Source organism: Dipodomys ordii, unplaced genomic scaffold (assembly GCF_000151885.1).
Source record: "Dipodomys ordii isolate 6190 unplaced genomic scaffold, Dord_2.0 Scaffold23, whole genome shotgun sequence".
Lineage (NCBI taxonomy): Eukaryota > Metazoa > Chordata > Mammalia > Rodentia > Heteromyidae > Dipodomys > Dipodomys ordii.
This window is the reverse complement of record NW_012267239.1, coordinates 8,774,086-8,800,912: the sequence shown is the minus strand read 5'-3', so window position 1 is coordinate 8,800,912 and position 26,827 is coordinate 8,774,086. Positions and strand designations below refer to the sequence as shown.

Here is a 26,827-nt window from a genome sequence, read left to right as displayed (position 1 = left end):
TGGTTCATGCTTATAATCCCAACACCTTGGGAGGCTGAAGTAGGCAGGATCATAGTTCAAGGCCAGCTTGGGCAGAAAAGTTCCTGAGCCTGTCCCCACCCCTCCCTGCTCTTCTCTTCTCCTCCGTCTCTCTTCTCAATAAAGAGCCTCGGGCCTGGTGTCCCGGCTTCCTAGAAGCCTCACATCAAAGGATCTCACCCGAGACAGGAAAATGAGACCTCATCTCAAAACAGAACCAGCACAACTCGAGACCGGAGGCGTGGCTCTGCGGGGGGGGGGGGGGGGAGACTGCTTCAGAAGCAGGAGGCGTGGAGTTCGAAAGCTCAGTATTGCCATAAAAGTGATGATCATAAAAAGGGTGGCCAACTTTAATGAATATAAAAACTCTGCACAAAACGGAAACTCCTCCGCCCGGCCCTCGGGGAAGGGAGGTGTGACCTGGGACGAAAATTCGTGCATAAATTCACACGAATGTTCCCCGGGCCTTCGTGAGGTCCATGGACCACGTGGAGGAAGGCTGCAGGGGGCTGAAGCAGGCTTGGGAGGAGCTGATTCTGACTTTGTCACAGACCTTCACTATCATCCATCGCTGCCGGGGGGAGATACGAAGGACACCCAACCCGTCACGGCCTGGATGTGTTCCCTGGATGAATGAATGAGTGGATGAATGAATGAATGATGAGTAGATTCAATGCATGGTCCAGCCGTCGGCTTCCATGTACTACAAACAGTAAGACCGGCTTCAGGGCTGCTGTTTGTCTCTTCCCCAGATGTCTGTCCCACTGGGTGTCCTTGGTCCCCAGATCCTCCACTCCATTTTCCTTTACTTTGGTGCAGAACTGCAGATGGGCCTTGTGCTTGCTGGGCAGGAGCTCTGCCGCTTGAACCATACCCCAGTCCCTCCCTCCCCCTTTTTGGTTTTAGTTATTATTTTCACATAGGACTTTATGTGGGTTTTGGGTTTTTCTTAACCCCTCATGTAAGCTAGACATGGATCCTCCTACACCTACCTCCAGGGAAGCTGGGATTCTAGGCATGAGCTACTATCCCCGGGAGATGGTCATTTCTTGGGTGCGTTCTGCCTCCGGTGTATTGGAAACCTCGCTTATCCATCCGAGGGTCTGAAGCCCCTGAGACATGGCATCATGATGGGAGCAGGTGGGGTGTGTGTACCACTCACCTGGCCCCCAAAACTGCCTCTGTGTCCCCATCTCTCCTTCTCTTGAAGGAATATTTGGGGGGGGCTGGTTTCGTATCTCCCCCTCCCCCTCAGCTGAGCTGGAGGCTTTGTGGGGGAGGGGGAAGGGGACCCTGGCACAGCTTCCGGAGCTCAGGCACCCACTCAACGCCAGGCAGCCTCAGGTCTACTGAGGCATGGGGGGGGGGTGAGCGGTTGGCTGAGGGGCGGGAGCAACGATGCTCCTCCCCACACACCCTGAACGGGCCGTGGGGAGCAGCTGCCGGACAGGTTCTGCCATGGGAGTTCGAATCCCAGGTGGCCGGGTGCCCAGACCTGCCTGCTACAAAATGCTGAGCTGATTCCTTTTTCCAGATGGTTCTTCTGTCCTTTGATCTCATCTGAAGAATCTGGTGATTATTGATAAACAAGAGTGAACCATACACACTGGTCTGTGCGCACGTACACACACACGCACGCACGCACACACGCACACTCTCAATCTCAGCCCTGAGCACACCATGAACTGTTCTCATCTCGTGGTAGCGTGCCACACCAGGCCACAGAGGTCAGCCTTCAGCAGCAAGGCCAAACCCCAGGTAGAAGCTGCCACCCGGCTACTCCCAGGGAAAGCAGCACCACGTGGGATGGGTTAGACGTGCAGAAGCACAGGCTGCTGTCCGGAGGCACCACACCGGCATCCAGGTTCTAATCCCCTGGTGACTTGGTACACACATCAGGCCCAGAAAGCACCAGAAAGATCCAAGCCTCCTCCGTTTGCATGCCAGCCATCCAAGCCCTCACCTCAATTCTGTCCTGACTCCCGGCATCCTCAGCCATGCCTTGAAGGTCCTCCGCTGTGTCTTGGCCCAGGGCCTTTGCACATGCTATTCTTTTTTTTTTTTTTTTTGGCCAGTCTCAGTTCTCACTCGGGGAAACTTTTCATGCCCCGCGCCAACATTCCCCAGGCTGTCATTCCCAGGGTAGCCATCTGTCAGTCTGTCTGTCTGCTCAAAGTGACAGCTTCAGGACAAAGAGGATGGATGGCTAGTGAGATGTTCAGAAAACAACTGCCGAACCATGACTGAGACACAGAGACTCGCTTCTCTTCGTTGTCACTCGGCTTCTGCTAAGCGGAGCGTGGGCTCCCTCCCCGGTGTAGTCTCTCAAGTTCAAGTTCGATGCCATTTCCAGCCACCAGGGCCAAGCTCCTGAGATTTCCGCCAACCAGGCTTAATTAAATAGATTAACCTTGACAGAGCCTGGGAATGCCGATGACAGCGCAGTGTAAGGGCCTCTGGCCAAGGCACTGGTAAACCAGCCAACTCCGTCTGCTCCCTGGAGGTGGTCCGGGGTGACATTCAGGTTCGGGTCTGGGCTTTTGATGCCTATGGAAAGCAGCAGATTGAGGGGCTCTAGCCTAAGGTGGGGGACTGACTGACAAGTCACTACTGCCTCTTGAGGCCTCAGTTTCCCTTTTCTGTGCATGTGCCAGCTGAATATGGGAGTCTGCTTGTTCACCTGTTGTCTACCTCTGATTCTCAAATGGTATTAGCTCGGGACAGGTCTCGGGCCGGGAGGCTCTGCCAGAAGGTGGCTGGAGGCCAGGCCTCTGAGAGGGTTTGGTGGAAAGTTCAGCCCTGGCCCTGTATCCCAAGCTCAGCATCTGCTGGTTGCCATGACTACGCCGACAGCCCTTGATTGGCAGGAGCTCAGGGTGGGGAGGGGGTGAGGCTTGAGGAATGGGGCACCGATGCTCCTCCCTCGGGGAAGGGCAGAGGCCAGGCCTCCACGCGGCTGTCTCCCCAAGATCTCACTTGAAGTACTTTTTATTTTATTTTGTAAGGCTACCTGGTAGAGCTGTGTGGTGAAAACAAGGTAGCTGGAACTTTCCCTTAAGAACCACAAGGCTGTGAAGCCGGAGGAGGAGGAGGGGAGGAGGATGGGCAGGGGTGGGGGCCGAGGGCGGACTCAGCTTTGAAGAGCTGCAGGATTTGGCATGGCTTTCTCCCTGGACCTCTCTGATGTTTTCTTTGAAGACACACAAGTGGAGCCTGAGCCACAGTTCTCGAGTGAGATCAGCCCTCAGAATTCATTTGTCCGTCCATCCATCCATCTTTCCTTCCTTCCTTTCATCCTTCCACCCATCCATTCAGCCTCCCCTGAGTACAAAAGGACCCCCATATCCAGGCACTGTATCTTTGGAGATCCAGTGGTAAGAGAAGGTGCCTGTCTCATGAAGCTTATGTCCAGAAGATAACTGACTAGCCAATAAACATAGAATAGTAACAGAGCTATGAGGAGAAATCAGAAAAGCTGGGCACAGGGGCAAGCATGAGGTTTGATAGTTAAAGGCCAGCCTGAGCTATTTAGAGAGGCTCTGTCACAACAAAGGAGTGAAGGAACGAAGGAAGAAGGAAGGAAGAAGGGAAGAAAGAGAGGGAGGGAAAGGGGGAGGGGAAAAGGGAGGGGGAAGGGCAGGGAGAGGGGGTTATGATGAGCCCCGTGGTTCCTAGCCTGGTAAGGTTAAGGGGAGCAAGGTGAAATTAGGGGGTCAGGGAGCATTCTCTGAGAAAGTGATATTTGAATGAGGAGGAGTTTCCATGCAAATTACCAGAAGAACTGTAGGCCAGGTGTCAGAAACAGCAAGAGCAAAGGCCCTGGGCAGAAAAGCTTGTGACCTATTTGAGAAGCAGCAAGGAGGCCCTGTGGGTAGAGCAGTGGGAGGGGTAGAGAGCGGGGTGAGAGAGGAGGTTGGCGTGGCTGATGGATTTTACTCTTGGCCTGACAGGAAACTGAATTATCTACGAGGTTTCTTAAAGACACAGAATCCTGGGTTCGCCCCTTTAAGACGTATTCATTCTAGCTAGGATGGGGCCTAGGGATCTTTATTTAAAATTTTTGGGGTGCTCTGGAAACTGTGCCCTGCTTGGAAAACCTTGTTGACTTGCTTTCTGAATCTTTCTTAGTGTTGACCATCTTAAGAAAAAAAGATCCTCAAAGTTATGCTATGAAGGATACCTTTCTTCTCCCCCCCCCTTACTTCCTGTAAAAGTATCCTATTTCTGTTAGCTTCATTGCAAAATCTCACTAAAGTAAGACCCAGGAAGGTGAGATCCGAGCAAGAATCAAGAGTGTAATGTTACACCAATTCATCCATTCCATGGGTCTTTTTTGTTATGGTTGTTGCTAGCCCTGGGGCTTGAACTCACAGCCTTGGCACTGTCCCCAAGCTTTTTTTTTTTGCTCAAGGCTAGCACTCTACCACTTGAGTCACAGCTCCACTTTCAGCTTCATGGTGGTTCATTGGATATATGAATCTCATGAACTTTCCTGCCCAGGCTGGCTTTGAACCACAATCCTCAGATCTCAGCCTCCTGAGTACCTAGGATGACAGGTGTGAGCCCCCCATGCCTGGCTCAATTCCATGTATTTTGTTCCTCCCGTAAGTGCACAGGGGAGCATGCTGTCTCTACTCTGATGCTTCTGCTTCGGTGCCCTGGAAGGCAGAAACATCTGCCAGCCTCCCCTCTATTTCAGACAGACTACTTTATCAGACACAACTCTGAGCTCTACCACCCAGCACCATGCCTATATCCATGGCAAAATCCGTCATACCTGTCTGCTTCCACCTCTAGTAGGATTATTTCTGGTACAGATTCGTGTGTGTGTTGTGGGGGTTGGGTGTCTCTGTGTATATCAATATGGGGCCTTGAACTCAGGGCCTTGTACTCCTGCTCAAGGCTGATGCTTGAGCCACACATCCACTTTCAACTATTTTTTTTCTGTTGTGGGACTTGATCCTGGGTGCTGTCCCTGAGCCTTTTTGTGCTCAAGGCTAGTGCTCTATTGCTTGAGCCATGTTGCCACTTCTGGTTTTTGAGTGGTTAATTGGAGATAAGAATCTCACAGGGGCTTTTCTGCCCAGGCTGGCTTCGAACCATGATTCTTAGATCTCAGCTTCTCGAGTAGCTAGGGTAACAGGCAGGAGCCACTTGCACACAGTTGGACTCACACCTTGGTTTTCTGTAATGTCCCAAAGTCCAAAATTCCTATGTGTTCCTATTTGTTACAAAACAAGTATGAAGCAGAATAGAGAGGGGATTGAACAATCCAGAAGATTAAAGCACTGGTTGGGTGATTCATCCTCTTTGGATTTCTATTCCCATCAACTATAAAGCAACAAGATTTGTCCAAAACATTGTGAAGTGCTTTCCAACTTCTCAATGTTCTCTTCAGATTTTAAAAAAAGTCTGTCCATTGCTAAGAACAAGTATTCATGTGTGCCCAGAGTCTTGTACTTGTTCTTCTTGTACTTCTGCCTGGAATATACTTTTCTGCAGACACCTATGACAAAGTCATGCACAACTGTGCAGTGAATTAACACCTCCTCCCAAGTCTTTGTGACCCCCAAAGCAATAATCCAGATATGTCTCACAGTTTCTAAGAGTTGGGACCTGGCTGGGTAATTCTGCTTTCTACCTTTCATGAGATCATGGTCACATGTCAACCATGGCTATAGTCTCCTTGAAAAGCTTGGTTGGTGTTGGAGGACCCACGTCCAAGATGTCTCGCTTGCCTAGCTGAAGTGTTGGTGCTGGTTGTTGGTGGGAGGCTTTGTCTCCTCACTAAGGCCTCTCCACGGGGCTGCTTGAGCTTCCTTCCAACATGGCGGCCAACTTCCCCACCATTCAAGAGAACAAAGAGCTCAAGAGCTGTAAGAGCTGTGTAACAGCCAGTTGTAGTCCCAAATAGTCACTCTATACCACTCTGGTCATTACAAATGAGTCACTACATTCACACAATCATCAAGAGGAGAGAAATAAGATCTGTGTCTGGATAGCCTAAGTGTCTGACTGATGCTCATCGTGGGGTTCTGAGAGCAGGGTGAGTGGGTGGGGGAGCAGAGTTCTCAAGACACACAGTATACCTGTGACCCCACCCTGACCCTCCCCTAAAAAATACTCCTGACTCCACTTGGTTCAGAGCCAGGTCTTTGAGTGACAGGCTCTCCAAAGGCTGAGTGACCAGGCAATGCCTGGGCCTCACATCAAGAGATGATACCCACTGATGATGCCCCTGTATTACTGAAGATCTATGTTGGTGGTAGAGGGAGTGTGTGTGTGTGGGGGGGGGTAATCTCAGAATTGTCAGCAACTGCCACAAGTGGTTCATTGATTTACCAGGAAGTAAAAGGAAACAAAAAAAAAACAGTGATGACAAAAATTCCACTTCCATGATCTTTTTGCTTGCATTGATCAGCTCTCTTTGCCCTTCACAACTCAACCACCCATGGACTCATGGGAGTCCCCTGTTTTATTACCCGGTAAGCTGTAACTCAGTCTCTGAGTAACTGTAACTCTGTAGGACCTGGCTGGTCCCAGATTCTACAGAGGCTAAACTCCATCTCCATCTCCACTAGGGCTCCAGGATCCTCAGGGCATGCCTGAAACACGTGTTTAGCACCACACAGACCATGTTTTGTTTTCCTGTAACATATATGTGCCTAGGAGAAAATTCCATTTGTGAACAATTTGTGAACAATTTGTGACAACCTCCTGTAATAAAAGTTGTGTAAACATTTTCCCTTTTCTCATTCTCTCTCTCTGTGTTTTTCTGTCTCTCTGTCTTTCAAAGCATCTTATTTGTTATTTTTCACTGGGGGGAAGCACTTTAGCGCCTCTCTTTAGCATATTCAAATTGCCACCATCAGTTAAGAGGGAACAGAGAAGGAAGAGAAGTGTAGATCTGTGCTTTGTCCTCCAATGAGATCTTGAGATGGGAAGAGAGAAGCTGGCTTCCAGTGTCAGTCTGTGTGTTAGTCAGGACAGGGTAGGATTTGCTCTGAAACCTGCCAGGTGCCCACGGCTCACCCTGGAATCCTAGCTACTCAGGAGGCTGAGACCTGAGGATTGTGGTTCGAAGCCAGCCCAGGCAGGAAAGTCCATGAGACTCTTATCTTCAGTAAAACTACTCTGAAAAGGCAGGAAGTGGTGCCATGGCTCAAGTGGTAGAGTGCTAGCCTTGAGCAAAAAACGCTCAGGAACAGTGCCCAGGTCCTGAGTTCAAGCCTCAGGACTGGTACCAAAACAACTCTGAAATCTGAGTAGCTTCAGCTAGTTCAAGTTCATTTCTGTCTTGTAAATTCTGAACTAGTTCAGGCAATCTCTGCCCTCAGGAGACTTTGCCTTTAGAATATGAAGCCCAAAAGTTAGTATGACCATGCAAGAGAAAGATAGAGAAGCCCTAGAACAGAAAGTATCATGTCATTACGCTCAGAGTCAAGATACCACAGATAAACTAGCAGCCGCCACCCAATTGCCAGAAAAGCTGGAAAACCATAGGAGTTCTGAGCACTGGATGAAGTGTTTCATGAATGCAAACACCCTTGAATCGTCTCTTTCCTTTTGTAGGACAGAACCTCAGAGCAGTCCCATAGTTCCAGCCCAGGATGGATCATCAGAAAAGCTGGGCCAGGGTCTGGCCACCGGGACCTTGGGCACCAACAGCTGGGAGAGAGACAATGCCTGCAGCCAGCGGGGTCCCAGCAGAGCACACAGGTGAGGTGCTGCCCTTCCCTCACACCCCAAGCTGCAGGTGCAGCAACCTTCCAGACTCCTTCCACCCGGTATGTCCTCTCTCTGTTACCAGCTCCTCCTTGAGACCCTTCAACCAGAGGTCGGTAAGTGCCTTCTGGAGTGGACCCGATGGTCCATATAAAGACTTGGGGGCCCAGTGGCATCTGTCACAGCTGCCTCCATTGCGATACAAAACACACGGCACAGACATGCACACCTGTCGGCATGCCTGAGACCCAAGGAGACGGTTTCTATAACAACAGGAGGCGGGCTATATTGGCCCATTGGTCATCATCCCTGCCATTTCAGCTCCGATCTTTGCATCCAATCCCTCAGTCAGCGATTTGGACACAACCTCCAAAGCCTTGGCTACGCAACAGGGGCTCGGCCAGCAAGGGACGGGGCGATGCCTTACAGAGGTCTGAGAGGCCGAGGAAGGGTGCCAGACCCTTCGATCTTTACTGAGCTCACCACATCTGCTGCAGATGTTACTGAAAAAGTCAGCCCAGGCCTCGACTTCTAGTTTTAAGTTTTGACTCTTAAATATGCAGCTTAAATGTGCAGGTACAGGCCGACCTATCTTTGTCCCACCCGAATATGTTCCAATACACTCTCTCTCTCTCTCCCTCTTTCTCTCTCTCTCCCTCCTTCCCTTCCTCCCTGTCTCTCTGTCTCTGTCTCTCTCTCTCTCTGTGTCTCTCTCTCTCTTCCCTTGAGTTAGCATCCACAAGGGGGTTTCCTTGTTGTGATTCTATATTAACAGATATGGTACTTTGAGCAACCTTACCCCTGACTTGTATTTCCATGCTTCCTTCCTCCTTCCTGTCCACTTTTTAAACAGTGTGTGATGGACAGTGCTTAGTAGATGGAATTATGATACTATAGGTCATAGATATAGTATATAGTGTATCATTATACTTTAATATACACTATCTGGTTATATAAAGTATATAGTATGTGAAATAATATCTCTATATAGCATATAATATATAATTATGCAATAATTAGATGATATTTTATTAATCATATCAATAGTAATATTATGTGTCCTATTCATACATATTAGTAGAATATAATTATATATATACATAGAATATACACTTTGTCATTCAGTCCTCTTCAGCACTCTTTCAGGACTAAGTCTCCCAGCCTTCCTCCTTCCAGATTTCTCTCTGATAGTCCTCTGCTTACATTCCTGCCTCCCTCCTCCTCCTCCTCCTCCTCCTCCTCCTCCTCATCATCATCATCATCAACTCATGAGAATGCTCCATGTTTGGGAGTACTGAGGTCTGAGCCTGGGGAGCCGGTGTGGTGCTGCTGGGTGTTTATGGGAAACAAGGTGATTCTTAAACAAGCAGCTCCGATTCTGTATCCACGCCTCCCTCCCTGGGTCACTTGACAAGTGATCATTGGGCTCTAGGTGTGTGTCAAGCACTCTTAGGAGAAAAAATAACTTGGAAGTGACTCCCCCCTGCATGGATACAAGCAGATCATGCATTCCTGCACTGGGGGGTGCTGGGCTCGGTGCTTCATAACTTGTAAAGTGAATCCAGCCATTAAGGACTTCATCCCTCCCTGTGTTTGTTTTTGGAGACTCTAAACAGGGCAGCCTCAGGCTGGCTGGACCTCGTGATTCTCCTGCCCTAGTCTCAGTAGAGAGCCGGGATTACAGGGATGAAGTACCACACCTGACTAATGTTTATTTTTAACCTGCTCAAAGTGACTCTCTGGGGAAAATATTGTCGATGTGGCTATGCAGTGATTATTGACTGGCGATGAGGAGACCCTGATGTATATTCTAATCACTTATTGCTCTTCAACTCATCCCTAACAATCCAGCTTCTGACATGGAATTAACTACAACAGTGCTTTGCAATGTCCTCTCTAATGATCTGGGTCATTTCCAGATGATTGGGTACACAAACAAGTTTGAGGAGGCGGCTACTGTTTTGTTTTCTTGATTTGTTTTTTGATACTGATGTATGCAGGTTCCAATTCAGCTTAGAAAATTCCTAATCGTGCAGTCATTGGCAAGTCAACTCAACTTCCTGAACCTCATTTTTCTTCACCTGTAAAATAAGACAAGAAAAAAATAAGCCAGGTGTGGCAGCTCATGCCTGTAATTTCAGCTCCTTGGGAATCAACGATCTCAGTTTGACACTAGCCTGGGGTGAGGGGTAAGGGGGTGGGAGGGAGGGAGCAAGACCCTATCTCAACAACAAAAGCTAGACATGTAGGGCATATCTGTAATTCCAGCTCCATGGGGATCATTAGTAGGAAGATTTCAGTCCAGGCTGAGCCCAGGCAAAAACAGAAGACCTAAAGCAAAAAGCACTGAGGGTGTGGCTCAAGCAGTATAATCCCTGCCTAATAAGTACAAGGCATGGAGTTCAAATTCTAGAGTACAAACACTGCCTCCAAAAAGTTATGCTACCCTCAAAATGTTGGGTGTTGTTGCTTGTGTTTGCCTATATTAGGACTTGAACTCAGGATGCTGTCTCATTGAGGGGGAGCGGTTATTGTTTGTTTTTCCCTCATGGCTATCGCTGTACTTCTTGAGCCATAGCTCTGCTTTCAGTCTTTTGGTGGTTCATTGGAGATAAGAGTCTCACAGACTTTCCTGACCAGGCTGGCTTTGAATCATGATGCTTAGAGTTCAGCCTCTTGAGTAGCTAGGATTGGATTTTAAACACTCAGTTCAAAATGGTTGTGTGTGTGTGTGTGTGTGCAAAAATACATAAAACCCAGCTGTCACCAGTGTCTCATGCCTCTAATCCTAACTACTCAGGAGGCTGAGATCTGAGGATTGCAGTTCAAAGCCAACCTGGGCAGGAAAATCCATGAGACTCTTATCTCCAGTTAACCACCAGAAAGCTAGAAGTAGAGCTGTGGCTCAAAGTGGTAGAGCACTAGCCTTGAGCAAAAGAGCTCAGGGACAACACCCAGACCCCAAGTTCAAGCCCAATGACTGACAAAAAAAATATGCAACCCTTAGTATATAATAAATGCAGCAATTCTAGTTGTGTAGCTATCAAATAATATTATATATCAAATAACCATATTATTATTAACACTGTAGCAACCCTAGCAGCAATGCTAGTTACGTAGCTATCAAATAATGATATTATTTATCAAATAACAATATTATTATTAACACTGTCTATTTCCCACTAAAGTTTGAATTGGTTGGCATGTTTTAATTTTCAATCAGTGATTCATACCAAACTATCTCTTTGCTGTGGGATAGGGTTTTTTGTTTTGTTTTGTTTTTTAAGTCTCTGAAGCCTTCCCCAATTACAAAAGAAGATAACTTGACTTTATTTCAATGCAGCCTGAGCATTTGAATTTAATTGAATGGGAAATAATTATCCTTGAAGAGCAGAGATTCCTGAGGTCGGTGGCAATATAAGATATGTATCTTCCTACATTAGAACTCAGTAAATACGCTCTTAATAATCAGCTGCTACCTCACACACCTCTCTCCTTCTATTAAACTTCCAGGAGGAAGTGGAGGCGAGGATGGGGTAGGGAGGGAAGGGAAGGGGCTGGACTGCCAATTAATTATTTAAAAAGTGATTTATTTACTGAGGTGAGCCATTTTCAGATTCAATAATAAATCTATTAAGGAGCAGTTAACCTCGATAACTCTGTTTTAAATAATCAATTGCTGTTTGGGTAACATGCCTCGTCTGTCTCATTAGGCCGACATTAAGTCCTTATTTGAGACACTTAATCTGAATTGGGACCGGATCAACCATGAGTTGGTAATTAGGTATTTGCTATGGGCCTTTCATCTTCAAAAGGCCGTGTTCTCCCCTTGGAGGCTGGTTGTCCTGACTCTTAGTTTCCCCCTCACAGTGTCTCACACACCAGAGATTTGACCCCACCACCTCCATCCCGAGGGAAGAAGAAAAAGAAGAAATCTATCCGGAAGAAGAGAAGGAGGTGAGGGGATTGGGAGGGGGGCACAGGGGAGGGAAGGAAGGGCATGATGCCTTTTTGGGAGAAGAGCCAGAATTACAATTAAGGGAATATGGATCTCATTCTTGGGTTCAAATCCTCTCTCTGCCTCTTCACTCACAGTGACCTTGGACGCCACCTTCCTGGGCCTTTTTCCTTCTCTGGAAAAAATAAATAGCAATGATCTATGTAGACAATGAACTATGCAACTTGTGGGCAGGGATGGGAAGGGGAAATGGGGGGGGCGAGGGGGAAAGCGCAGGAAGGGTCGACATTGCCCACCCCTCCCCAAAAAAAAGAAAGAAAAAAGAAACATACTCATTACCTGACTTACAAAATGGCAACCTCCTTCTCTGTACAACACATTGATAATAACAATAAAAATCATATCTATATATATTATATATAGTTAAATAGCAATGCTACGTGACTCTTAGGGGTGAAAATAGATGGAGAATTACTCACTGCTCCTGGGATTGTCAATAAGCATCATCATGGCCATGAATATTGAGTCATCATCATATATATTAAATATTGAATTGCTACCAGCAATGTTGCACATTGACTCATTACTGTGAATATGGAAGACTATGAAAGGGTGTCAGAAGGTGACACAAGGCGTCACCTGGCTCTTTAATTCCTGACTGTGATCTACCATCGCTCCCCATCTCAGAGATTCCTGTCTACCAAAGTTCAAAGGTCAGGGTAATGGATGGTCTTTTAGGTTATTTATTGGACTAGAGGCTCTTTGGGGCTGTAAGTGTTTCTCTAGAAATGATTAGAAGGTTTTTTTTTTTCATATTTAAGAAGACTCCCATATTGCCTTGTAGATGGCTCCCAACTAGACATCAAGTATTTCCAAACCCCACCCTGACCTTAAACTCAGGGCTAAGAGAATTAGGCCTGAGCCTCCAAGGCAGTATTTATAGGAACCTCCAGGGGGCAGCGGAGAGCAGTGCCAGGACCATGGGCTCAACTCCAGGTGTTTCTTTCCAAGACTCTCCTTCAAGTTAGGTCCACCAGGACCTAGCGGGGAGCATTAGGTGGGGACCCTGAGATCCAGCCATGCTAATGGAGGAATAGAGGAACGTTGAATTTCTCTATTGTAGGAAGAATGGGCATTTGGTGTCATGGCAAGAAAGTACCAGCATTGAGATTCAATTGTTTCTTCAATAGGAATATATATGTACTTGGGGGAAAAAGTTAACTCCTTCAAAGCATACTTGTTGCTCGGACATTTATCTCTGCTATTATGGTAGGGGTTCTTTTTTTTCTCCTTTGTAGCTATTGGCCAACTTAAAGAGAAAGAAAAAGAAAAACAAACAACAGTTTTCTTACACAAATAGGAATTTCTGGAAGTTGCTGTGGAAAACACCTGAGCCTCTTTCCTCACACTAGACCCATGTATCTGAGATGGAGACACCCCTTCTAATTAGGGCTAGGCAGAATGGTTCTGTTTCTCACAAAGTCACGTTAAAAAAAAAACAAAAACCCATGAGCCGCCTAGGTATTGAGATGATCCTTCTGGAGTGTTCGTGAATGACCATGTCTCAGAGATGGAGAGGAGGACATACCTCCCTCTGAGTCTGCCTCTCCCCTCCCCCCCACAGGTCTCCATCCTATAGCCCCTCGCCTGTCAAGAAAAAGAAGAAGAAAAGTTCCAAGAAACATAAACGACGCAGGTATTGCCCTTCTGCTGCTGCTAATGAGAAAATCCCAGATGGGGTAGGAATTCGGGGACCCGGAAAGCATCCCCTGTCATTTGTGCCATGTAATGATTCTTTCTGTGTACTGTTTGGTTGATCTGTGCCAATAATAGCACTTGAACTCAAGGCCTGGGCACTGTGCCTTAGCTCTATTATTTATTGATTTATTTTTTGCTCAAGGCTGGCACTCTACCACTTGAGCCACAGCTCTACTTCTGGCTTTTTGGGTGGTTCATTGGAGATAAGAGTCTCATGGATTCTCTTGCCCGGGTTAGCTTTGAATTGTGATCTTCAGATCTCAGCCTCCTGAGAGCTGGTATTATAGGCATGAGCTACCAGGACCTGATTTTATGTACTATTATTAGCATAAGTTGAGACAGTAGTTGAGATGACCAGAGCAGGGCTTGGTTAGAAGAAAATAGGAAGGTGTCAGGGGCCAGCCAGGCTGGGGGCTGAGCAGTAGAGATCGTTGATGGAACCCAAGCAAGACCCTGAATTGGCTCTGCTCCTTGTTGGGACACAAGACTTCCTATGTTGCAGACCAAGTCATAAGCAGACACAGAACTCCTGGGTCTCGTTCATTACTCCAGAATTCCAAGGAAGGCTCTGATGTGTGGGTCCGAGCTATGTCTTAGGTGATGGAGCGTGTTGAACAAAACAAAACAAAACATGGCGGCCATGGTCATCCATCTTTGTGGATGGATAGAGAGCAGAGTTGGGGGGGGTCAAAAAAGACATTGAGAACCTGTTTCAGAAGATTTCCACTATTCTCACCCATGTGCATGTACACACACACACACACACACACACACACACACACACACACACACAGCAGGTGCCTGGTTGCAGGGGGAAGAAAAACAAAACATTGGAAGGTATACCCCAGAGGGCTCCAATTTGTGCTCCATGGGCCAAGCTTCCGGTTTATAATTGGGAGATTCTGCATTGCCGCAGCCTCTCTGTAAGGAAATATTCCTGGGAATAGTCTCGGAAGCAGCCATCCGTTCTGTGCATTGAGAAGAAGGCACACCAGCGGGCTGTACCCATTTGCCCACACTTGCCAGCTGCTGTGGGCACCAGGAAAAGCCTAGTTCATGATTTCATTTCTGCTTCTCTGTGGCTTGCTGTTCTCCCACACCGACTGGGAAATGACTTGTGCAATTACACCGCCACGGGTCAAAGGTAAGGGGTCCCTTTGGGTTTCCTCTGCCTCTTTGAGCTCACGTCAGAGTGCCTGCCAAATAGTCATTGTTGTTGTATGCTTCTAGAATGTTCTCACGGACGGTAGCCCTCACTTCCCAGCCTTCCTGTTGCTATCCATCCTCGTGGTTAAAATCACACACAGACAAATTAGGAAGTGAGTCTAAGTCACGGGAAATGAGGGAGATGTTGTTCCTTTTGGGGGTGAGAAATTTGGGAGGCTGTTGGAGAGGCGGTGACCTGCCCGAGAATCTCGGCTGCATCTTGTCACCCGCGTCTGATCAGATAGAGATTCTCTCAGTGTGGGAGACTTTGCCACATCTGTACCCTGAAAACCGTGTGACTTCACACCCAAGGTTTGATTTTCTTGTAAGAAAGAGGTTGTGATGCACCAAAGTTTAGAAACAGCCTTCTCTTTCCCACCCCCCTGCCAGGTCAGAGGTAAAAACAGGAGAAGGACAAAAAAAAAAATTGTAAAAGAGAGAGAAGAGGGAAAATTCGGTGGCTGGGCCATCCCAGTTTCTCTAAGATTATGAAAGCCTTGGTTAGGGATGGCTGATTTTTCTTTTCTTTTTTTGAATGGGAGCAGGCGCAGTCATGGAGATATGTCGTCATCTCTTAATTGACAAAGCTTAAGAGTACTTAAAAAAAACAATTCTCATTTCCACACCTATTTCTTGAACACCCGATATGTGTTGTGAAATGAGCTTCCGGGATCCCAGAAACAGAACAGTTAACCACAACAACTTCTCTGCCCTCGACTTCTCTCTATGACAGTGGAGAGCACTGGGGGGGGGGGGGATTGTAGTATGGCGACATCCGTACTCTTACTAATGGCACACCGGCTCTGAAGCTCGTCCTGAGGTGGGGGCGTGGAGAGCATGAGCTGGAGCTGCTCAGAAAATGGTTACAGCGTACCACAACGAGAGTAGAGGCCTGGGGGGCGGCTCTGGAGATCGCAGCTTCTCTGAGCTGCTCTGAGTGCCTCCTCTTCACAACACGGCCATGGCTCAGGGTTTAGACAGACGGGAGGAGACTGTGCACGACACAGTCATCACAGAACCTCACATCACAGAACCTCACGCAAGGCAGGAGGGCCACGCTGGGGGTGGGGGGAATTGCCTTGGTGGTGGGGTAGGGATGGGGGTGGGGATGTCAAGCAAGGCTTTCGGGAAAAACAGGATGCTGGCTGACGGGAGGTGGCCAGGCAAACAAAGGGGGATGAAGCGAAGGAAGAAGAGGAAGGAGGAGGAAGGGGAAAAGTAGGAAAGAGGAGGAGGAAGAAGAGGAGGAGGAAGGAAGAGGAGGAGGAAGAGGAAGAAGAGGAGGAGGAAGGAAGAGGAGGAGGAAGAGAAGGAGGAGGAAGGGGAGGAGGATGAAAAAGAGGAAAGAGGAAGAGGAGGTGGTGGAGGAGGAGGAAGGAAGAAGGAAGAAGATGAGGAGGAAGAGGAGGAGAGGAAAGAGGAGAAGGAAGAAGAGGAGAAGGAAGAGGAGGGAGAGGAAAGAGAAGGAAGAAGAGGAGGAGGAGAAAGAGGAGGAGAAGAAAGAGGAGGAGGAAGGAAGAGGAGGAGGAAGAGGAGGAAGAGAAGGAGGAGGAAGATGGGGAAAGGAAGAAGAGGGGACTCCTATGCCTTCCTTGTTCAACCTCCCCTGGAAAGGACTGGCCAGGGCAGGGGTGCTGGGAGACCCACATTCAGCAATCACAGCAGCCTTCGTCTTGGTTGAACTGTGGGGGAGGAGGGCTGGCCGACGATCCTCTCCCTGAGACCTGACTGCAGATGCAAGACACTCACCTGTCTTTCTTCTCTCCCCTCCCTTTTCCCTTCCCCTCCCCTCCCCTGTTTCCTTTCTCCTTTGTCTCTTCCCCTCCTCCTTCTCGATCCTCTTTCCTCCACCTCCCATGCCCTCCCACTCATCCCAACCCCACCCCGCAAATCAGATCATTCTCCAAGAAGAGAAGGCACAGGTAAGAATCCCCCCCCCCAGCTCTTTCTTCTTCCCATCTCTGCCCCCTCCTGGGCCTCACTCACAGCCGAAAGGCTGGACCAGCCCCACGGATAGGCCTCCCTCATGACTCCTACCAGCTGTGCTGGAGTCCTTCTTATAACCCTTGTTGCTATCTGTCATAGTACATAGGGAAATATCACCCCCATGGCTCTCCAGAAGCCATTCCCGGGGGGGGGGCAGACTGGCACTTGGGGGCCTGGCCCCTAACAGAGAAGAGCTCACCACAGTGTGGGGCCTGCGCTCAGTCTAGCCCCTGTGTGGGTTTTTGTGCTTTGTTTTTTTCAAATCCTCACCGTGGTTGAGCAGGGGCTATGACAATGGTCCCATTTCACAGATGGGGAAACCGAGGCAGAGGCGACAAGAAAGCCCACAGAGAGCTAGATGGCCCCAGGGGCTACGTAAACACCCAGATCCGGACAAGGACAGGTGCCGGTGGCTTCTTCCATCACCAAAGCCACGTGGAGAGCAGTCAAGGCCCTTGTACCCGCTCTCTCCACAACTGGGTGGAAGGCGCCAATATCTTTCTTTGCTTGCCAGCGAGTGCCATCCGGTCAGTGCCACAACCTGAGTCATGGTCCCGGCTCACGGTTGAGGAAATTTGGTCTCCGATTGGTCAGGGAGTTTGCCTGATGTCCCCCGGAGCTGAGCCTTGAGTTCACACCTTTCCATCGCACGGGTGAAACTGCTGGCTCTAGGGCCGAGCCTTCACCTGTAGCTGACTCTCCAGGTGTGACTCTGTTGGGGTAAAATTTCTTTTTCCTCTTGCCAGGACTCAGGCGATCAGAGTCTGGAGCTCACCTGTGTGATCCTGGACAAAGGTCTTAGCCCACCGAGGCGCAGTTTCCCCATCTGTGAAATGGGCTGTCATCAAATCATGTTTCCACCCCCTTATGTCATGCATGCATTGGGATTGCTGACAGGAGGGACTCTGCCCAGGACCTAGCCTAGAATCAAGTCTGAGAAGTACAGATTTTACGACTGAAGTCAGATTACCACTGCTCTCACTCAGCTACCAAAGCTGAACTCGTGTCCCTCAGTTTCCCCCGCATCCTCGGCCTGGGTGAGACTCAGTGTCCCACACAGAGCCGTGCTGTCAGGGGGTTCTCTGCTCAGGGGTAATGATTGATATTGATGGCTGTCCATCTTCTGGATGCAGGGGGCCTGCTCTCTGCCCAAGCACTTTAACTATTTGTCTGTGTCTTTAACTACATTTTAGGTATGCTTTTACCTGTGAATTAATGGGCTGTTTCTTCTTTAGCTCCTCTAGCCCCAAAAGCAAACGAAAGGAAGAGAAGAGACACAAGAAACAGTAAGTACACGCTGTCTTGAACACCGTCTCCAATCGGGAATTGCAAGTCTGGCTCTTTTTTGTTGTTGTTGTTTTAATGCCAGTCCTATGACTCTACTCAGAGCCTGGGCCCTGTCTCTGAACTTTTGCTCAAGGCTAGTACAATACCCCTTGAACCACAACTCCATTTTCAGCTTTTTTGTTGTTGTTGCTGCTGCTTGTTTTCATTGGAGATAAAGAGTCTCCTGGGCTTTCCTGCCCAGGCTGGCTTCGAACCATGATCCTCAGATCTCCGCCTCCTCAGTAGTTAGGATGACAGGCGTGAGCACTGGTGCCCAGCAATCTGACCTCTTAGTAGCCAGAATGTGAGCTGTCAGATACACTGGGACGGAGAAGAGAGGAGGTTGAGAGGGAAGGAGGTAGAGGAAGGAGGAAGCTGCATGTACAATGGACGTTGTGGGTTTCAAGTACGCAGGGTACACCAGGTTGTGTACATGACGTGGGTGTTTGTGCTCATGTGTTCATGTGTGCATGTAAGTGCACGTATTCGTGTGTGTGCCTGGTATGTTCATTGTGTGTGCGCATATATATTTGTGCATCGTGTGTGCATTGTGCATGTCTGTACATCTTTGCACCATTTGGGCATGCACACAATGTGCACAAACGCATGCAACGTGGGCATATCGTGTGTGTCTGTGATCACAGGAGTGTGTCTGTGCTAACACTTGGGTGCCTGGAGGCGTACCATGGACCAATGGAAATGGTTTCCACACCATACACGTGCCTTGTCTGCGTATCTGTAGGTACTGCACATATGGAGGTTGTGTGGTAGGTTTTACCTGTGCTCAGGTGAGCATGTGTGTGAGTTCACACTCCTGACTTTACAAGTATGGAGTTGGCAGTGGAGATCTGACTTCGGTGTCAAGATCCAGGCTGTTTCATGGTTGATAGCTGGCACCCAAAAACAAACAAACAACAAAAAAAAACTTTAAATTAGCCAGCACTTCCTGCCGAGTTCAGTTCCCAACCAAATTAAAAGTAAATTTGGTTACAACCCACCTACTTGATACCCTGCAACTGTGAGTGCATGTGTTTTCCAATCAACTAATATTTTATCTCCTGCCAAGAAGCTTCTAAAGAGAGGATCAAAGCTAATGGGAATGAAAGGTAGTCGGCTTCTGAGGAGAGAAAAAAGGAGACAGAGGCACAGGGGGGAGGGAAGCTGCCAAGCATGGCCGCCCCTAAGGGGCTTTGACCTTCACACAAGGTCAGGGTGAAGGAGAACATTCCCACCACCACCCTGAAGATCTAGGAAACGCTCCAAAAGGAAGACGTGGTTAGAGCCTTTGGTTAGATCAGGGAAGGACTTCCCCATCACCAGGCTTGGCGATTGAAAATTTCTCATCCTGTATGTTGAATACATTGCCACCCGGATCCGGGGCAGAGCACATGATCTCAGAGATGTCTTGCGTGTGTTGTCCGGTGGGGCCACAGCCAGCCAGCGAGCAACAAGAACACTTCAGGGGTGAACAGTGGCACTGAAGGGGTCCCCTCCCCAGGGGCAAGAGATGAATGACCCCAGCAGGCTTTGCAACAAGACCAGGGGCAGGAAAGAGAAGAGCAAGGAAAACAGGAGACACCCCCCACACCTCCCTCCTCCACCCAAGATAAACAATGGCTGTTGCTCACCTGGTCCATGGCCAGAGCTGCCTCTAAGCCAGTGAGCACAGGGCTTGATTGACATGCATGTGGGAGCCCTGGGGTGGGCAGCCCTGCACTGGGCACAGGATGGTGGGCAGACCATCTTCCAGTTTGGAGAGCCTGCCATGCATCTGGCACAGACACGGGACAGCAGTGACAGAGAAGAGGTAGGGGCCTAGAAGGCACACAGCCACCAGAAAGAAAACTTGGCGGGGAGATGGTCTCCTGCAGGATAGGTAGGCTTGACAGGCAGTTTAAACTCTCTGGGCCTCGGTTTCCTCATCTGTCCAGTAGTGATGTGAAGAGAACTAGTTCCGTGGGTTATAAGGAATCCTTCTTCAAAGGAAATGAAAGCGCACAGCTTGGTTTTGAAGTCTGCGATGGGTCCAGGTTTCTCTCCCTGCTTTATCCTCAGCATCAGAGAACTGAGAAACGCGTGAACCCGGAGATAGACATTGTTTGAGCCTGCTGGGCCCAAACAGGAGACAGGAAACAGTGAAATCAGAAGCTGTAGGTAGAGACTAGCTCCTCAAAGAGTTTGAAGTTCAAGGTCAGCATTTAGACTTGATATAAGAGGCTGTTGAAGGGAAAGAAATAAGGCCTGAAATGTTGCATCCGAAGAATCTAAGTACTTTCTTCCTGAGATATCCCTGACGTTCCCTCCATACAGAATCATCTGTCTATGGTGTGTGTGTGCGTGTGTGTGTGTGTGTGTGTGTGTGTGTGTGTGTGTGTGTGTGTGTGCACCTGCACTCACATGCATTGGTCTTGGAGCTTGAACTCAGGGTCTGGGTACTCTCCCTCAGTTTTTAGGCTAGTGCTATGTCACTTGAGTCAGAGCTTTACTTCTGGGGGTCTGGGGGGGTTGGTGGTTAATAGAAGACAAGAGTCTCATGGACTTTCCTGTCTAGGCTGGCTTTGGACCATAATCTTCAGATCTCAACCTTCTTCATGGCTAGGATGACAGGCATGAGCCAGCAGCTCCCTGGCGGTATCATCTTTAACTCCCACTGACTTTCCAGACTTCGACATTTCCTTCCACCTCCTCATTCAGCCTATTACCACAGCTGCCTCCAGGCTGTTTGTATTCCTCAGAAGTAACTGAAGCCCCCCCCCCCACAATACGAGGGGTGCTGCTGACTGCAGTGGGCCATTGTGGCTATCCATGGCCTTATTTTGAAAAGCTTTTTGACGCCATGCTAAAGATCCGGGCTTTCATTTGCCAGGTCTGAGGTTACAAACGGGCAGCCTCTACTCTGCAAAAAGGTGTCTTGTTTGTCCCAAAAGGTGTCTTTTATTTTAAATGAGCTTCTTTTAAAAAAAAGATTTTACATGTTATATATACATATATATATATGCATTTCCATTATTTATTTTGGATAAAATATTAGGATATCAGGCTCACCAATACACCAGAGCCAGAACTGGGGGGAAAGGGATGAAGGGGAGGGCTCTGTTTCAGCCCAAGCTTTTGATTGGTGGCTTTGTGCTATGTGATTGGCCTGGGGTGACATGTGGGAGTGACTTCCTGTCCAGGGCATGCTCTGCACCTGGCCTGTTTGTAGTGTGTGTGGGGAGGAGGGAGGGTTGGGTCGAGCCAGCATTGAGTTACTGCTGCCCCCTTGGGAGGAGGAGCTCCTCTCCTCCTCTGTGCTCCCCAGTTGGAGACCCCAACAGGAGGCTTGCAAAACTAGAGATGTGTGTACCTTTAGGTAAGCAAGGTCACAGGATGACCATCTCAATTTCATATTCTCTCTCTCTCTCTGACTCGCTCCTCATCCTCCCTTCCTCCTAAGATCTCGAAGCCGGCCCCGAAAGTCTCACCGCCACCGCCACCATCGCTGCCACTCGAGGTCCCAGAGCTCAGAGTCTCGTTCGTTCAGCTGTGAGAGCAGGTAGGCCTTTACCGCTATCAATGCCTTCACCTCCAGCCCAGTGCCCAGCCCAGCTAACAGGATGATGACACCACTACACCCCCCTCCGCCCCCCCCCCAGCCAGTGTTGCCACTCCTGCCCATTCCCCGGCCTAGGAAGAGCTGCAGGCAGGAGGCTGTGTGTGGCCTGGCACCAGCCGACACTCAGACACTTTTCATATCAACTTGCGTGACTCCCCCTCCCACAGCACCTGGAGGGAGACAGTATTGTCAAACCCCATTGCGGGGAGGGGGAAACTGAGGCACGGAGGGCTGAAGGCACTCGACTGTCCCTTAGCAACTGAGTGACAGAGCTAATGTGGGAAGTCCAGAGAGTTTGGCTGTGCATGTGGCATTCTCGCTGAGAGATGCTGTGCGCACCTAGAAGCTGAGCTGTCAACGAAAGGCCACACAGCACGAATGACCAAGTTCTGAGGACGTTGAAAGCTGGTCTCCTCCTGGCTCCAACCTCTCTGTGCTGACACATGGCTGCCCCAGAAGAGGAAGGCCTTCTGATGTGTCTCAGAAGAGGAGGAAGGGGGAGGGAAGCCCCTATCTCACATCACAAGAGCCTCAGTCTCCCCGCTGAACACCAGCCATGAACAGCACACCATGTGAGGCCAAGCTGTGCCTGATTGACCAAGACAGAAACAAGACCCCTCTGTGTGCAGGTCTGAGCTGAGACCAAATGAGATCTCCATCCAAACCCCAAATCCTCCCATCCCAGCTAGCATGAATGGCTTTCAGGGGCCTGAGCCTCGGGCTAGTTCTCTTTCTAGCTAAAGACTGGTTCCACTGCCCAGTGATAGATTCTCCTCTTTCTAAGAGCATTCAACTCGGGACAAAGCCCCAGTCCCTCTTTGACTCCTCTGAGCCTCCTGCCCCAAGCTCCAATCCTACACTAGCTTCCTGCTAAGCCTCCCCCTCCACCCACAGGTGAATGGACCCCCCCCTTCGCAGGGACCAGAGGACTGGGCAGGGCCCAGCAATGTACCTGTCAACATCACAGACTCTCTTCTCCTCCTGTCTTGTGTTCTGCTGGGGTTTCTACCTGAGTTCTTGACTGGGGAGGGACTAGAAGGAAAGGGAGAGCTGGCACACGGGCCATACATCTAGTAGACTGATCTAGAAGCCCCAGAATAAAGATAAAACCATTCTGATGTTTCCAAACATCAGGCAAAACCCTGAACACCTCTGAGCCTCAGCGCGTTCACCTGTGAGGTGGGAAGTGGCATCTGCCCTGCCTGTGTCCTCAAGTTGTGGCCAGGATTGCCAAACACCTTCAGAGGGCCTCTCAGGCCCATGCAAAGCCATTCCGTGTTAGTTTGATTTACTACTGTGACTTAGGGGGATGTGCAGGGCTCAAATGTGGCTATTCTGAGAGGTCGGACATGTTTTTATTTTCACTACAGACTGGACAGCCAGGTTCTGGACCTCACAAGCTTGTGTTGCTTTCATTTGGGAGTGGGGGAGTCAGCTACTTCTTTTCCCAAAGTTTTGGGTGACCCTCAAGGGCATAGCTTCATTTTTCAGACAGTAAAGTCATATATATGTTATATGTACAGACAAACACATGGAAACGTAAGTGGATATAGCCAGATACACAAAGTGATAGCATAATTGCACAGGCTCATGAGAGACCTTAAACCAAATCCAGGAAGAGACCTCTTTTCTCATCTCAGCTGTCCCTAAGTACTTGTTAATGAATGAATGAATGAATAACTGATGGGTAAATGGATATAGGGGTAAATGGGTGGGCAGGAGGACGGGTAGCTGGATGACTGAGTGAGCAAATGGATGTGTAAGTAGGTAAGATAGTGAATGAATGAAAGAATGGATTAGTGAGGGTGGGATAGATAGGCAAGTGTATACTGGAATGAAAATGATTGGAGATACGAGTAGATGAGTAATGGGTGATAGATGGATTGGTGACTAGGTAGGTGGATGGATGGATGGATGGATGGGAAGTTGGATGCATGGGTGATGTGTGATTGGGTAGAAGGATGGATGGGTAGATAAGTGCATGGGTGGATGAGTCAATGGATCAATGGATGGATTGATGGATCAATGGACTGATGGATGGATGGACTAGAAGATGGGAAGGTGGATGGGTGGCAGATGGGTGATTGGATAGAAGGGTAGATGGATGGGTGGATGGATGGATGGATTGATGGATCGATGGATCAATGGGATGGGAAAGTGACTGGGTAGAAGGATGGATGGGTGGATGAGTGAGTGGGTGGATAGATGAGAAAATGATTGGATGGATGAGGAGGTAAATAGATATATGGATGGGTGGACATGCATACAATTCAGCTTACACACACACACACACACACACACACACATACACAGAGGACAAAAACATGAGCATGGACACACGTACTCCAACACACACCTCATCTTCAGATGGCGTGTTTTTCCTCTCACCCAACTCTCCGCCATGCTCATCTTCAAAGGACCCTCAGGTCTCTCTCCTTTACTCCCAGGTACCGAGGACGGTCCCCCGAGGAAGGGCGGAAGTCCCGACGAAGGCACTCTCGCCGCTGCTCCAAGACCCTCTGTAAGGCCAGCCCAGAGGCCCCGGCCAGCCGCCGGCCCAGCCAGCCCCTCCAGATGCTCAGCTTCCTGTCAACCAGGGGTGTAGTAAGTATTACCACAGCCCCTCTGCCCGCCTTGCCGTGACGCGTGGGGGAGGCCGAGGGAAACACAAGCTCAGGGCAGCGTATGCTATATGCCTCGTTCAGCTTGGGGCAAAGCCTCCTGCTGGCTTGAGATGTCATTTCTGGTTAAGCAGACGGTCCTTCACCAGCCTCTGGCAGCACTTGGCTCGGACACTTGGGGGGGAGGCGTGGTCAGAGGGAGGTAAAACGAAAAAAGTACCCAGGCTCTTTTCTCAGGAGGATGTTGGAAAGTAAATACTGGTTTCCACAGGGACGTCAGCAAGAATATGTGTGTGAGATCTCACAGGAGGATTCTTTGGGAAGGGAGGGAGTGAGAGAGGAAGGTCTTTGACATGAGGGAGGCACTCTGGTCATTATACAAAGTGACCTATCATAGCCGCTGGCCAGCCATATTGGCCAACAACTGGAATGTGGTTTTGCCCACAGACACCACCTCGGGTTTCCATGATGAGCATTTCCCTCCGAAGCGCTTGTAGACCTGGTGTCTTCTCCCATGCCCACACAAGCTGTCAGGGAATGGAGGCACACTTCCGTCACGCTTCTCTCCCAGTGATGGGACAGAAATGCCAGAGCTCAGGGAGGTGAAAGTGTCTGGGGGGTGGGGAGGAGTGACAAAGAGAGAATTCTGAGTGAACGCAATGTAGCAACCTGGCGTGGAATGGCATCCTGGGTCAACCACGAGGGGTCTCGGAGGGGTGGAATGTGACGCCAGAGAGCCGCACAGTTGAATGAGAGATGTAGAGATGGTTTTGGGGGGGGTTGGAATCCTAGTTTGGGGGTACTTCCTGACTTGTGTGTCTCTGGGCAAGTTGCGTAGCCTCAGCTTTCTCTTTGATGAACTTGAAATTTGCACACGGGATTGTTGGGGCATAGGTGAAGAAGGCCTTTGGCAGAGTCTAAAGGAACAAAGAGGAAGCTGGAATTTGTTGACAAAGCTGCACAGGGAACTTGTCTTCAAGAAGCTTCCCTTCCCCTCCCTCCCTTTCTCCATTTCCTTTCCCCACTCCTACCAAGGTATGAGATGGGAGCAAGGAAAAGCTCAGGATTCCTTCTGGGGAGGCCAAGAAAGGGGGTGCGCTGATGAATAACAATGAGGTTCCAGTCACACCATAGCTACCCACATTGCATTCTGGGAAACTCTTCCTCACTGAACACCAGGTCTTGACAACATCCTCTGCCATTCTGGGGCTACCCCACAGCTCTTCTTCCTCCTCCCCCCACCAACCCTAATCCCTTCTTTGTAAAGATGCCCATGAATAAGGAGCACTTGCAGGTTGCAAGTCTCTCCTCCTCAGGTCTAAAACAAGGGGGTCCCCTGTATGGCCTGTTTGAATCTTGACTTGTCCAGGTTGATGATTTTTAGCTCAGCTTTCTCCACCGGGATATAGAGAGGTGATTCTTTCATTGGTCTGTCAGAGGGCTGGAGAATGAGATGCTTTTGTAACTCCCTTGGTCTCCCCATTAGAGAAGTGGGAATCAAAGGTTCTTCTGTCCCTACGAAGTGGCCTGAAGAGCCCTGATTATCAAAGAAGGAAAAGTGAGACCTACAGACGAGATACGACTTACATATGGTGACATAGAGCTGTTAGAAACAAGAGATTCTGATTTTGTGGTCAGATTCGTTCAGATACCATCTCCTCATCTGTAAGATGAATAGAGCGAGCAACCGTCTCTTCTTAATGCTCTTGAGCCCAGTGTTTAGCCCAGGAACATAAATCCATGGATCTTCATGGTGTGGTGATCGTTAGCATTCAAGACCCCAGTTCTCCACATAACTAGCTAAGCCAGGTGCAACCGCTCTTATTACAGGGATGCTATCACAGAGTGAGAAAACGTTCTAGAGTGTGCTAGGTGTGGGATAAGTGTTCGTTTGGTAAATGTCATGTTTGCCACTGGCGGAACGAAGGCAGACAACAGAACACGTCTTAGTAATAGCAGAGGCAGCAGGAATAATTATGCTGTCATTGCAGACACACAAGTCAGTGGCTAAACTGGGCCTGAATCCAGGGCCCTGCTGCCCAGATCAGGGTTTTTTTTAAAAAAAAAATTTCTTTCATCCCAAATACCAGCTGCAATCCCAGGGGCTTTTGAGTCTGCTCCACGGCTTGGTCTCTTCTCATCGTCTCTCTTACAACTAAAGACGCTTCCAAGTTAGAGCAAAGGTTTTCGGAGTCCTGATTGTGGGATGATTTTTTTTTCTCTCTGTGTTCGAGACAAAACAGCGCGGAATCATCTGTTGATCATGATCATTCACTCAGGTGTGTCAGCATCTCCTGAACATTTATGAAGGGTCAGGCTGGGGATTCAATGGATAGGGAAGGAAAGTTCCATACCTGTTGTAGAATATTTTGACCCTCACCCCTGTCAGTGGGTGACAGTGGGAAGCAGGTACAACACAGAGTGGGTCCACATAAGAAAGACTCGGACGGTATTAACTTGCTGTCTGAGAGTGCTTTGCCAATAAGGGAATGTTTGAGATGGGATTTGAAGGATGGGCAGGAGCTCATCAGGTTGAGATGGCTGGTTAATAGAAGGAGGGGAAAAGACAACTGTACGCTGGGCACCATCAAATCCTTGCTGCTGGCTTTTCCTCACTCGCTATGCATGCCAGTT

The 26,827-nt window shown here is 49.0% G+C and overlaps 1 protein-coding gene across 1 annotated transcript in view; it reads left to right on the top strand.

Annotated features, from left to right (window-relative positions):
* The window catches only part of Srrm4 (serine/arginine repetitive matrix 4), a 99,706-nt gene that overhangs the window by 53,037 nt on the left and 19,842 nt on the right, over positions 1-26,827 (top strand). The window contains exons 2-8 of the mRNA XM_013014371.1: positions 7,591-7,737; positions 11,614-11,700; positions 13,326-13,397; positions 16,561-16,587; positions 17,887-17,937; positions 21,414-21,512; positions 24,020-24,176. Of these exons, the coding sequence (XP_012869825.1) occupies positions 7,591-7,737; positions 11,614-11,700; positions 13,326-13,397; positions 16,561-16,587; positions 17,887-17,937; positions 21,414-21,512; positions 24,020-24,176 (640 nt within the window). The remainder of the gene's footprint in view (positions 1-7,590; positions 7,738-11,613; positions 11,701-13,325; positions 13,398-16,560; positions 16,588-17,886; positions 17,938-21,413; positions 21,513-24,019; positions 24,177-26,827) is intronic.